The sequence below is a fragment of the Sitophilus oryzae genome, unplaced genomic scaffold, assembly GCF_002938485.1.
Source record: "Sitophilus oryzae breed Bouriz unplaced genomic scaffold, Soryzae_2.0 scaffold_808_pilon_pilon, whole genome shotgun sequence".
Lineage (NCBI taxonomy): Eukaryota > Metazoa > Arthropoda > Insecta > Coleoptera > Curculionidae > Sitophilus > Sitophilus oryzae.
The window spans coordinates 2,884,994-2,899,624 of record NW_022147426.1 but is presented as its reverse complement, the minus strand read 5'-3'; the positions used below and the strand labels follow the sequence as shown (position 1 = coordinate 2,899,624).

Sequence of the window (14,631 nt, the reverse complement as noted above, 5' to 3'; positions counted from 1 at the left end):
AAACAACAAAATAAAATATACGTGTTTAAGAGTTTTTCCGAAAAACTCACCGGTTTTTAAATAAAAAATATTCTAATATTTTAAGGGGTTGTTTCACCCCCTTAGAATTCGAGTTAAGAAAAATCCCTTCTTATAGAACCTACACAGAACAACAACATACACCCTAAAGTCAATCCGTTTTCCAAAAATCAGCTTTTTACGTCAAGCGCTTTAAGCAGGATCGTAATTAATCCATGACCAGATTTTTCGAAACACCCTGTATACATTTATAAAAAAATCTTAAAATATGTAAAAAAAAACAAAATAAAATATACGTGCTTAAGCGTTTTTTCGGAAACTTGACTGTTTTTTAAATAAAAAATATTGTAATATTTGAGGGGTGGTTTCACCCCCTTGGAACTGGAATTTCCCCTTCTTATCGAACCTAGAAATCTAGAACTGGAAAAATCCCTTCTTATCGAACCTCTACACCCTAGAATCAATCTGTATGCCAAAATTGAACTTCTTACGTTGAGTGGTTTGAGCAGGATCGTGATGAGCAGGATAATCAGTGAGTCAGTTACTTAAGGATTTTATATATTAGTATAGATTCGTTTACATATTGAGTAAGTCGTTTATATTTCGATAGAATCATATATCTACATCTTTTTATTAAAAACAAATTCTTTCAACCATCTATTTTTACGTGTATACATTCCAGATTTAGATCCTTCAAATAAATGTTATTATATTTAATTCATTCATATTCTTTTAATACTGTAGTATATCTCATTTAAAAATAAATGGTATAATTTCTTGGAAAACGTATAAAATAGTAGTGAAAACTGCGAGACCATGGGAATTTTCTTTAGTAAAATGAACACCTGTGATTATAACCTCAGCCGATGGGTCAAGCTGTTTTAAATGGGGATATAAAATATGCGAGTCCAACCAAAATGCATTGAATCGTCTAGAAGAGTAATATCATGTATCATTTTTTACATTAATTTGTATTTAATTAATGCATAAAAATAAATAGTAACATTAGTTTAAATCCAATAGAAATCAACATGGTTTATCATAAAATGTAAAAAAATTCCTGAAGGAGTAATAATTCTAAAACAAGCAAATTATTTAAAAAATAAATCTAAAAAATGATATAAGCCAATTTTTGACCTTAATAACTTATTTACCTGTAAACTATAATACATATAAAAATCTTTCTAAGTTTTATATTGTTAGGAATGTTAACTATCGCTAAAAACAAATTCATATTTAACAATTCCAAATTAACATAATAAAATCAAGGATATCAACAATGTTATTTTCTGCTATAGTCTTATTATTTTGAATTGCTTATAATATGTTAATAAGAGTACTAATCGTAATGTAAGTAGATCAAAGTATGATGTAAATAATAAAATAATAATAAATCTAGTAAGGCAGGTACAGGTACCTAATGATATGTTCATGTATTAATGTTATAATAAATTATTGTATTTAAAATAATTTAATTGCAGAAAACTCCAAAATTATTAAATATGAATACGTAGATGTGTTTGAGATATACATACTTGTATGATCGAAAACAAATCCTTGGAGAAGACGATCGACCAAAAGTTGGAAAAGACGATCGATGACATTCCTCATATAATTTTACATATAAAATGACAGCGGCCAAACCAAACCTACCATACCTGTTGGAATGGTCGGCTAAAAATGGTTCGAAAAGTTTTGTAATTTTTCAAATCTGCGTAGTATCCCAGAATGATTTGATTATTCTATTACCATCTCTAGCACAGTAGATGGTCGCATCTTCTCCACGTAACGTAATTACACAGCATCTTTTCATTTCTGAATGAGACTCCAAAGAGAAGAAAGAGCCAGCCAGCAGTCAGGTTGGGGCCTTTAAACTTGTACCCGGTCCGGTGCAGACTTGGTCGCAATGACCTGAACTATCGTGATTGTTTCTAAGAAAACCGGCTTAGGGTTAGCGTACTCGGGCCAGACACAGCCCGTACGACATGTACAGTAAGATAGAACCGATAGGAGATCGTACCGTTCGGAGAGAGACTCCATGTCAGGTTTCATGACATTTAACACGATCCCTATGCTCTTTTTGTTCGTTCTTGATGTGTTTGAATTGATAGAGTTAACTATAACGCTTGCAAATCCTTCTAACAAACTTATTATCAACGTCCGAATTCTTGACACCCGCACCGATTGCCGTGAATTTTTACAAAAACAGTAATAGAGATATACCGGGTATTGCATCATCGAGCGGGACATAGGAAATCCCATGTAAATTTTAATGGGGTCAATTATTGACTTCCCTAATTATTTTAGAGAATAATTCTATTTAGGTTTATTGAAGAGCGCTAAAACTCACATTCAAAAGAATAACTTTAGATATTTTTGATTAGCCCGTTTACGAGTTATCGCCGATTTCTTTTTAAATATTTCTCCTTTCTTATGGCCCTGTATTTACTTATGAGCACCAGTCAAGGTAAAAGATAACTGTCAAATGAAGTTGTCATATCAGAAATTTATCTATTTAGTGCTTTATTATTATTATTAAAAACTCATACCTACATCGAAAATATTAGCCATGAATTACAATACCGAAGAAAAAGTATTGATGATTAAATGGTATTATCAAGGAAATAGTTATCAAAAGGTGTCGGACATGTTTGCTGCTCTGTATCCGAATAGACCGATACCTGGAAAATCTATAATCGCAAGGAATATCCAGAGATTTGAGACCAAAGGTACCATAATAAATAACTGCAGATATGAAGCAAGGCAGGAACAAAGAGAAGATGCAAGAAATGATACCGATTTGGAAGTTTTATTGTGCGCGGAAGAGAACGATGGAAAGATCAGCACAAGAAAACTTGAGGATGAAATAGGAATAGATCACACTACAGCGTTTCGAATTTTGAAACGACATAAATACTATTCCTTCAAATATGAAAAGCACCAAGAGCTACGAGATGGGGACGAAATACGGCGGCAGGCGTTTTGTTTTGATATGATGGAAGAGCAAACACGGATAGGGAATTTTTAAAAAAACATATGTTTCACTGACGAATGCACGTTTACGTTAAATAATGAACCCAATGTTTAAAATTATCGATATTGGAACAAAGAAAACCAACACAGGTTTGTCGAAACAAGGACGCAATATCCACGGAAAGTAAATGTTTGGGCAGGGATATTCGGACACAATATTATCGGGCCGTTATTTCTTACGCTAAATTTAAATGCAGAATATTATTTGGAACTACTCGAAAATCATATTTTACCTTCTTTATATGATGCCGCTAGGGAAAATCAGGAAGTTTGGTACCAAATGGATGGCTGCCCGGCACATAGTCCCCTGGCTGTTCGGGAATATTTAGACAATAGTTTTAACGGAAACGTTATTGGCCTAAATCATACTGTAAAATGGCCAGCAAGGTCTCCTGATATTTCGCCAAATGATTTCTTTCTCTGGGGCCATTTAAACAGGATATACAAGGATAAAAAATACCCAAATATAGACGAGTTAAAAAATGCTATTTCTGCCGAATGCAATAGAATTTCAATTTACCAACTAGCGAATGTAAGAAGAGAATTTTATGATCGCCTGGGTTATTGTCTAGCAGTCGATGGAGGAATATTTGAACATCTTCTTAAATCCTAAAGTTCTAACACATTAATAGTACCTAAATTAATTAATTAAGTTATTGATATTGTAATAATACTCTAATTAACCTTGTAATTGATTACTTTATTTTACTTTAATTCATATTAATTTGTATTTATAAATACATCTTTAAGATTTCCGATGTAGGAATGAGTTTTCAATAATAATAAAGCATTAAATAGGTAAATTTCTGAAATGACAACTTCATTTGACAGTTATCTTTTACCTTGACTGGTGCTCATAAGTAAATATAGAGCCATAAGAAAGGAGAAATATTTACATGGGATTTCCTATGTGCCGTCCGACGATGCAACACCCGGTATGTAAGAAACAAAAGTTACATAGTAGCGAAGTGTGCCATCACCCTGAGGATGAGTGCCACCCCTTCTCGGGGGTGAAAAATAAATCGATCATTTAAATTGCAAAAATCAATAAAGGGATGAATTCTAAGCAAAAACGGTTCTATAACATTTTTTTAGAAAATTAATATTTTCCGAGTTATTTAGGATTGAAAATGTTGATTTTTCATCTAAAAACTGCATATTTTTCTGCCATTTTTTATAAATAACTCGAAAATCTTGCGTTTTATCGCAAAACTCATATAAAATAAAAAAAGGAAAATAAAAAGATGAAGCTATTGGAATAATGTATCGATTCACTGGTGTAATAATAGCCGCGTTATCACTCTGTAAAGGTGATTTTTGTTTTTTGAAAACTAAATTGAGAGGTAACCGTAAAATAATGGCGAAAGAAAACATTTTTCGAAAAAAAAATTAATATAACCGTTTTAAAAGTGCTTGAAAAGATCTTTTAAATGCTTTTAAAAACGGTTATTGCTGTAAAAATACAGCGCACTGCTGCGATTTCTTACAAGAATTTTCGTGCACGTGTTACAACAGGAAATAAAACAATCGTAGTTTTTATGGTTTGCCGGAATTTCAACCCTTCTGCTTTCTGCTTAGTTTTAATTGTCCACTTCCTTCCTCAATCGATGTAAATTTAGAAGACACATCGAGACATATGTTTCTGCACCTAAAGTAAACCGTTTTTGATTTTTTTGAGTATATTTTTCCTCAATTTCTAAAAAATGTTCAAGCTTTCGATAATAAACTTAAACAGGAATAAACTTTAACAGGAAGGAACAATCCTTGATTTATTGATTTATTTATTTATTGATTTATTGATTTATCGATTTATCGACTTATCGATTTATCGATTTACGGATTTATTGATTTATCGATTTATCGATTTACGGATTTATTGATTTATTGATTTATCGATTTATCGATTTATCGATTTATCGATTTACGGATTTATTGATTTATCGATTTATCGATTTATTGATTTATTGATTTATTGATTTATTGATTTATTGATTTATCGATTTATCGATTTACGGATTTATTGATTTATCGATTTATTAATTTATTGATTTATCGATTTATCGATTTACGGATTTATCGATTTATCGATTTACGGATTTATTGATTTATCGATTTATTGATTTATTGATTTATTAATTTATTGATTTATTGATTTATTGATTTATTGATTTATCGATTTATCGATTTATTAATTTATGGATTTATCGATTTACGGGTTTATTGATTTATTGATTTATCGATTTATGGATTTATCGATTTATTGATTTATTGATTTATCGATTTATCGATTTACGGGTTTATTGATTTATCGATTTATGGATTTATCGATTTATTGATTTATCGATTTATCTATTTATCGATTTACGGATTTATCGATTTATGGATTTATCGATTTACGGATTAATCGATTTATCGATTTATTGATTTATTGATTTATTGATTTATTAATTTACGGATTTACTGATTTATCGATTTACGGATTTATTGATTTATCGATTTATTGATTTATCGATTTATTGATCTGTTGATTTATTGATTTGTTGATTTATTGATTTATTGATTTACGGATTTATTGATTTATGGATTTATCGATTTACGGATTTATTGATTTATGGATTTATCGATTTACGGGTTTATTGATTTATTGATTTATCGATTTACGGGTTTATTGATTTATTGATTTATCGATTTACGGATTTATTGATTTATGGATTTATCGATTTACGGATTTATTGATTTATCGATTTATTGATTTATTGATTTATTGATTTATTGACTTATTGACTTATTGATTTATCGATTTATCGATTTATTGATTTACGGATTTATCGATTTATCGATTTACGGATTTATTGATTTATTAATTTATTAATTTATTGATTTATCGATTTATCGATTTATCGATTTATCGATTTACGGATTTATTGATTTATCGATTTATTGATTGATTTGTTGATTTATGGATTTATCGATTTATTGTTTTATTGTTTTATTGATTTATTGATTGATTTATTGATTTATTGATTTATTGATTTAATATATACTTACGTGGATAAGTAAATCACTATGGAAACTGTCGCAAACATATCAACAACTTCCATTTATCTTCTTTTTTTGTTGCACACGCGGTGCTTCTACTCTATCTATCCTTATCGATCGAGGACCACGCGCCAAATTTGAACATTCATTTTAAAAATTTAATTTGTAAAATGCATATATATGAACAATAAATTGAATGTTTACTGTCACAAATATTAAATTATCTAAAAAATACATTTAGCCACTCCATACGAATATCAATATTCTTAAGAAATGTAACCAGAAAGTATGCATGTGGTTTAATATAAATAAAAGAACAACTGAATAACTTGACTTGTCTATGAAAAGATAATTCGGGGACCTTTATAGAACTTCCACACACCAAACAGTTTCTAGTCATTTTTACGAGTATTTAGAAAGTCCAACGAAAAAAATAGAAATATAATTGCACAAACTTAAAATTAACGTGCGTTCTTGGCTATATAAAAGCGGTCGATAAAAGAGTAATTAATACAATTTTTAAAATAAAAAACGCAAATAACAAGCGTCGTTACACAATGGAAATAAGATTATGACATATGATTATGACAAGATTATGACAATATGATGACAATGAAAAGTTGGTTTCCATAACAATATATAATTTTTACTTTCTAATCATATAAAATTGTGATTATTTTGGAAATACGTGCAAGACAAAGACATATTTTTTAATGCTAAACTTATGGCGTTGATTTGAGGAACAACATATTAATGCAAAAAATCGTTAGTTAATTTTTTAAAAACCTTGGAATACTTTTAAAAAATTCTTCGCTATTGTAAAAAATGCACCGGTATCTTAATGAAGTACGAACTCGAAGCATACTGTACACAAAACCAGACCAGAGAACATCCATTTGCCATGCTATTTTAAAGTCAATAAAGGAAGCTCTTGTTCTCATCAGTTCCTCTTGAAATTCCGACATCTAACTTCGTTTACCAGATATATACCGAATGTGTACGCAACTAAAATTAGCTTAATGCACGAGGAAATATATCTGTTAAAATAAGTATACAGAGTGATCAAGCTTGAAAGTAGATTAATTAAAAAATAAATTAACTTATTAGAATTATAATAACACATAAATTTTTTATTACAGTAGTTTTATACAGGTACGGACGAAAAGTTATTATCCTACAAACCAGTTAAAAACTTTGAATAAGAAGACTAAGGAAGGAGCATATCAAAAATCTTAGGTACACCGCGATGGGCCTCAAATATGGCCGACTTAAATTCCGGTTTCTCAGTGTCGTTCTAATTTTATTTAAAAAATGTAAAACTATGATGTAGGGTAGACTCAATAATTTGTTGTTTTATTTTACGTTGTGAATAAATGTTGGTAGTTATTAAAATTGTTATAAAAATATATAATTCTAATAAAAATAGATAAGTTATAATAAGTATTTATTAAGACAAACATCCGATACGCTACTGAAGCAGGTAAGTCAAATTAACGTATCTAAATTCTTTGACATCTAATCTTTGACAGGTAATAAATAAAAGCTAAAATGCAAGAAAAATATAAAATTTAGTTAATTTAAGTGAATTTCATAAATGATCGGTTTACTACACGTATGTATATTATATAGTCACTTACTAGCGAAAAGTTGTTCCATTATTTCACTCAATTTTTGCCGAGATCTACCGCACGCTACACAACCAACTATTTTAGAGTCTTTTTCGATAAATCGCGATAGTGTCACTGTTAATTTAAGTGCTGCCACAATTTCCATCTAGATTTACTACCTTTATACAACTATCAGTAGTAGAATAAATAATAAACAACATAAAATAAGCTCCGTAAAGACTGACAAATCCACAAAATTTCAAATCAAATTCAAATGTGTCAAATGAATCGTCAAACAGAACTGTCAATGATCCCCACCCTAGAGTGCTTTTTCCGCCCACCATGCATGAATACATGGATAGCGTTATGCTCCTTCCTTAGTCTTCTTATTAAAAGGTTAAAAATATGTAGGTGGTGCCCTCTAGAAGTAGGAGTCATATTGACATCAAAATCAAATTTCTTATGTCAAAAAACTCCCAGACACCAATTTTCATCCAAATATTGACGTTACTTCATAAATTATTTTGAAAAAATCGAAATAAAAATGTAACTTCTACACCCTGTATCTCCAAAATATTTTAGGACATACTTTTATACGAACTTTTTTACTTATCTTCTTAAGTTTCCAGAATACAGTTCGGACCACCCTGTATGCCCAATATATATATATTTTTTTAATTTACAGTTTATTTTGAAGCCAATATCAACAACGTTAGACAACAAAACAACTAATAAAACTAAATAATACAAAAGAACAACTCAATCATCGTCTTCTTCTTCGGTGTTGCTAGGATTGAAAATTTCCACCGGTTTTTCGTCCTCAAAATCTGTCTCGGACTCTCCTCCAACCTCACTGGTGTACGTGGTAGTGGGAGGTTCAGTCTCCTCGTCGCTGCTTATTTCTCCCATGATAAGTTCCATCTGTTTATCCTTTGTCATCAAGGCTTCTTCTCGCTCTTCTAGCGTTACCAAGTCTTTATCTATTCTCTAAAACAATAGTTATTTGTGTACCAAGGCCTTAAAGTTGTTAAAGTTCTTCTTTGGCCGAATCTGAAATTTGCAAATTTGCAAATTTCAGATTCGGCCAAGATTAAAAATAACAATAAAGATTTTAATACATTTATTTTTGCCTGGTAAAAATGCTAGACTTCTTTGGCTTGAAACCTACATTCTGGCGTTTTAAAAAAGCGACGAGTTTGTGATATTTTGATATGTCAGTCTTTTCCCTTAATTCTAGCATTGTCCGGATCATGCTGTACGTAGCCCAAAGAGTAGATGGTTTTTTCTGCCTTACCATGTCGCTAAAATATGCCATCAAGACTATCTCCGAAGCAATATTCTTAGCATTTCTTTCGGCACACCATTTTTCGTATACTTTCAATGCTATTTCATATCGCCCGCTATCGCTACTTTTCTCTGGAAGTAAACTGGTTTCTGCTCTTTTTGCAGCTTCTGTAAGTTCTGGTGGAGTACAAATATTAAAGTAGCCTTCATTATCAGGACTCTCCGACAACATTCTGGCTTTCTATGTTATACAAATTCGAAAAAGCGAACGAGAAATTCAAAACTGTCACTTAGTTGTTTGTCTTGCTGTTGAAGGTTTGTAAAGAACAACCGCTGGTACCGGTAACTATAGATATGGAAATGCGTAAACAGAAAACGACAAATTTTTGGATATTTATCTTTTTTCGAAATAAAATACTTTCCCTATTTTTTAATTAATGATGTGGTTATAAATAAAATAGTATACAAACCTCGGAGGAAAGTTTTCATTATTGTCTTGAGATTTAGTTAATCTCTCGACAGTAATGTACTTCCCTCCTCGGTATTACAATTTTGTTTCTAAATCAAGACGAAACTGGAAGATTTAAATATCTTATTTTTACAGGTTTCTTATTAAAAATAATCTAATGTATCAAAAAATGGAAAAGCTGCAGGGCCGGGAAACATTTTCATTGAGCTAATAAAGCAGGGACCCGATATATTATTGGAAATACTAGCTGATATCTTCAACAGATGCCTGATAAAAAACGACAACATTCCTGAAGACTGAAATCTGGCGTACATCAGCTCTATTTTTAAGAAAGGAGGCAAACAAAGATGTAACAACTACAGAGGCATTAGTTTGACAAGCTCAATGGGAAGGTTGTATGGCAGGATATTAAAAGAGAGAGTAGAAGAGAGCTTTGAAGAAATAGAAGAACAAGGTGGTTTCCGCGCTGGGCGTTCTTGTACAGATAACATATTTATGTTACAACAAATAATTGAAAAAAGGAAAGCTCCAAATTTGGACACGCATCTGGTATTTATAGATTTAGAGAAAGCCTATGACACGGTGCCTTTGAAGAAATTATTTGAAATCTTGGTTGAGTCAAATTTGAGTAAAACATATATCAATGCAATCTGGAATATGTACAAAAATCCGAAAAGTATGATCAAACAGGAGAAGTTCCTATTGGAATCCTTCCTGACATCAAAAGGACTCAGACAGAGGTGCAGTTTATCTTCTCTTCCTCTTCATGTGCCTTCTCCTCGTCGGAGGTTGGCGACCATCAATTGGTCTTGAGCTTGTCTCAACCCTGTCTTGAGCCAAACGGATAATTGCACTGGCCTTATATTAAACCACTGGCGCAAATTCCGCAACCAGGAAAACCGTTTACGCCCGATGCCTCGTCGTCCTTCAATCTTTCCCTCAACGATCAGCAGTTTATCACCTACCTTATTTAAAATATATATCCAGGAGGCATTGAAAAACTGGAGAAGGAAGAGTAGAGCTATGGGAATATAGATTGACAACCACTGTCTATCGACCTTGTTCTTTGCAGACGACCAAGTTATTGTTGCAGGTTGTGAGGAGGATGCCGACTATATGTTCAGGAAACTTGACGAAGAATACGATAGATGGGGACTCAATATCAACCTCACAAAAACGGAATACCTGAAAGTAGGAGAAGAACAAACTGAAGATCCTGAACTACACATACATGAAATTAAAAGGTGTAGCGAATATAAATATTTAGGAAGTATTATATCTGAAGAAGGGAACTCCAAGAAAGATATACATAGTAGAGTTCAACAAGGTAAGAAAGTAATCGGTCTTTTAAACCCTCTCAGTAGAAATGAATGGAGATCAAGTAAGATATCTGAAGATATATAACTCCAAGAAAGATATACATAGTAGAGTTCAACAAGGTAATAAAGTAATCGGTATTATATAATAATATATCTCATCCATCCAAACAAAGATAAGGATTTACAAAGCAATCGTAGATCCAATTTTAACATATATATGTGCCGAATGCTGGCAATTTACAACAAAAGAAAGTCGAGTCAGTGGAGATGGACTTTCTAAGGAGAGCATGTCGAATATCAATATATGGAGCACAGTAGAAATGAGGAGATCAGGCAAAGAAGGCGAATATATACCAGCACCGACAACATCGAATCGAAACAGCTACTATGGTATGGGCACGTAAAAAGAATGGAGGAAAGATGGCCAAAGGAGTATCGTCCCCAAAGCAGAAGGAAAAAGGGAAGACATACAACTACGTGGTTTGATAGAGTAGACCAGTATATGAGAGACAGAGCTATTAACCAGGAAGAATGGCAAAATCGAGCAATATGGAGGTCGAAATGCGGGATGCGGCAGAAGCAATTGATGTGAAAACCAGATCTTTGCATCTCTACTAATAAACGTTACCCATAAAACACACAAAAATGGGACACCCTCTACAGTTTGGTCTAAAAAAACTATACCTACCGTTAAATTGGGCAATAAAACCAACAATCCAACTCGAACCGGGTCCATTCTTCTAACTGGTCCATCTTCACCAAAAGCTTCCTCTTGTGGATCATCCTCATCTTCCTCGGCACCTCCTTCACCCTTCACTGTGTCAAACCTTTGTTTACCCCTGACAGGGTTGCCAGTAATAATCAGAGTCCTCAGGTTTGGCAAGCACGCCAACTTTCTGAACTGTCTTAACTTAGTAATGTTGTTATTTCTCACGTTTAGGTATTCCAATTTGGTGAAATATTCGGAAAATCCGTTGAGTTTTTTGATCTTGTTGTCTCGGAGATGAAGGGTGGTGAGATTAGTGAGTTTGGACATGGCCAAACCTGAGATTCTTGTGATTTTGTTTTGAGCTGCGAATAATCTTTCCAGGTGTTCAGGGTACATGCCGCTGATGTCCATGAGGTGGTTTCCTTTCAGGTCTAGTTCTTTTAAATGTGGTAATCTGAAATTAAACAGTATACCGTGTAGTACCTGTACAGGGTGGGTCAAATTCGACGCTTTTAAATGGAAACACCCTTTTCTATAGGAGATAGACGAAAACTAATATCGGTGTCCGGAGCACAATTCTCATCAAAAACATGATGGTGAAAACCGCACATCAATATCTGTTACCGTTTCGGAGTTACGGGGTGTTTTTCAAAAATGTGCATTTTTAACAAATCGCTGAACTTTTTGCTATGGAAAATTTTGTATTTCTATGAAAACATTTCCAAAGCACCTTTTACGTAGAATTTAATGGTTTCAGTATAATTTTTTTAAATTAATAATTTAAGAGTTATCAACAGAATAATTCATTTTTTATTTGGGACCTTTATTTGGTGCTCTATATTTTAATTAACTGAAAAGAATTTAAAATTACCTTTCCAAAAATATAACACACTTGATATTTTGTTATAATCCCCTTCGAAATACAGAATTTTTAAAAGTTCGCCACTTTTAACTAGTAGGCTTTGGACCCCTTATTGATGATATGCCCTTAATGGAACTCGAAAACATATTTTTCCAGCAAGACGACGCACCGCCTCTGAACGCTAAAGTTATCAGCAAATTTTTGCAGCCAATTTCAAGAATAATTGAATAGCTAACCAAGATCCTAGCCGTTACTTCGTGCCCATGGATCTAATCATATGAATATATTTGCGGAAGAATAAAGGTTCCTTATTCTTCCGTATAATCTAGAAAAGAATTAGAAATACTTAGGAGTTATAAGAGTTATAACTGAGTTAATGAATTCCGCGAGAAATGTTCAAAAACTGCCCCGTCTATCCATAAACAGAAGACGGTCGATATGTCGAACACTTGTAGCAAAATCTCATGTCTTGGTTTGCTACTTATTTTTATTGTTATTAAATATAGTTTAAATGTGTTGATGTTGGTTAAATATATTTTAAATTGTTATAAAATTCTGCATCTCTCATAGCAAATATTATTTTCGTTTTAATTGATGCTCACAGCTAGAATTTTTTTGCATTACAGCCGGTGCCGTTCAAAGCCTACTTATTTAAAGCGGGCGAATTTTTATATACTCTATATCTCGAAGAGGAATCGAGCAAAATATCAAGTGTGTTATATTTTTGGAAAGGTAATTTTAAATTATTTTCAATAAATTAAAAATATACAGGGTGCCCCATATAAAAAATCAAATTTTCTGTTGATAATTCTTAAATTATTAATTTAAAAAAAAGTATACTTAAACCATTAAATTCTACGTAAAAAGGTGCTTTGGAAATGTTTGTTTTCATAAAAATACAAAATTTTCCAAAGCAAAAAAGTTACAGCGTTTTGTTAAAAATGCATATTTTTGAAAAACACCCCGTAACTCCGAAACGGTAACAGATATAGATATGCGGTGTTCACCATCATGTTTTTAACAAAAATTGAGCTCCAGACATATTATCTCTTGTCTATCTCCTCTAGAAAAGGGTGTTTCCATTTAAAAGCGTCGAATTTGACCCACCCTGTACCTACTTGTCACTAATAGCTTATTAAAACATTTAAAAAGTCAAAAACTATTTTTACTATACCTCTCCGATTCAAACTGGGCAGTGAATATCTGATTAAACTCCAAATTCAAAGTTTCCAACATAGGCTGGGCTATATCGTACGTCTCCTCCACTTTGTTAATGTTCAAAGACAACACCTGCAAGTAAGGCATCTCTCCCAATGCCCCTGATTCGATTCTGTTCCGATCAGCCTTCAGCAAAATCAAAAAAGGCATCTGGCTCAATACTTGCAAAGCCTCCATGGTCAGGAAATTGCCACTAAAGTCCAGAAATAGCACGTGCTTGAAGCTTAGAACGATCGAAATATCGGTAAGCTTTTTGTCGGTGGCTGTTATCATTAGATAAGCGTATCTTGCTCCAGTTTCGTCTCTGCCTAGGGTGTTTAAGCATCTGGAAGCTTCATCCCATGTTAGTTTCTTGTCTTTGACAGGGATGTCATAGGCGACAATGAACTGGGGCACTGGAGGTTCGAAAAATGGATAGTCTTCGGGTCTTAAGGCTAGGGGAGTTTTTCTTCCGTATGCGCCTTCTCCTTCTGCCATCATTTGACAATGTCAGACAGTGTCATATTACAGGTGCTTAAATGAAGGGAATTTAAGGGTGTATTCCGTTGCTTACCTTGGTTATGGTTTTATGTTCCGTTTCTATCGGTTTCCTGCAAGTTTTCTTATTACGGAACACGGTTCCTGAAAAATTCGGTTATAACTGTCACCAAGCTAGCCAGCGCGAGAAGGCTGGTTTTTCTGGTTTTGTTTGTCAATCAATGTCATTTATGTGACAGAAATCAAGCAAATATTGGAAGTTCGAGTGAAATTCTTATTTAATTTCTAAAATTTGTAATAATATTTTCTATTTACATCCAAAAGCAATGGAGGTAGACAGTAAAGGTAAATAAATTTCATTAACTAAATAGAATGACTTTTTAGGACCATTTAAACTTATCATGCAGCCATTGTTTCTTAAAGTCAGAAACATTTAAAGAAAACATGAAAAGACAACAAGTAATCGTGAATGTTTTGTAAGCTATAAAAATATAAATATTGATTAGATTTGTTTATTTATTATCGATCGGTTTTAATATTGGACCTGCAAATCTTCATTTGAGCTGTCTAACGAGTTTAACAGTTTTTAATACAGT

The 14,631-nt window shown here is 32.5% G+C and overlaps 2 protein-coding genes across 5 annotated transcripts in view; one reads left to right on the top strand and one right to left on the bottom strand.

The window, feature by feature from the left end:
- The window catches only part of LOC115888854, a 114,510-nt gene that overhangs the window by 73,313 nt on the left and 26,566 nt on the right, over window positions 1-14,631 (top strand). The window lies entirely within an intron of this gene.
- Window positions 8,400-14,101, bottom strand: LOC115888855 (leucine-rich repeat-containing protein 23-like). The gene is made up of 3 exons (XM_030908718.1): window positions 13,515-14,101; window positions 11,458-11,932; window positions 8,400-8,684 (listed from the first exon to the last, which is right to left on the bottom strand). The coding sequence occupies exons 1-3, from the start codon at window positions 14,036-14,038 to the stop codon at window positions 8,457-8,459; spliced, it is 1,227 nt and encodes a 408-aa protein (XP_030764578.1). The 5' UTR covers window positions 14,039-14,101; the 3' UTR covers window positions 8,400-8,456.

What these genes read in the sequence shown, in the direction of transcription:
- LOC115888855 (XM_030908718.1), bottom strand. Translation starts at nt 14,038, where the DNA reads ATGATGGCAGAAGGAGAAGGCGCATACGGAAGAAAAACTCCCCTAGCC. An exon ending in GCCCAGTTTGAATCGGAGAG is followed by an intron (nt 11,933 to 13,514) that starts GTATAGTAAAAA and finishes GTTTAATTTCAG; the next exon opens with ATTACCACATTTAAAAGAAC. An exon ending in TTTTATTGCCCAATTTAACG is followed by an intron (nt 8,685 to 11,457) that starts GTAGGTATAGTT and finishes CTATTGTTTTAG; the next exon opens with AGAATAGATAAAGACTTGGT.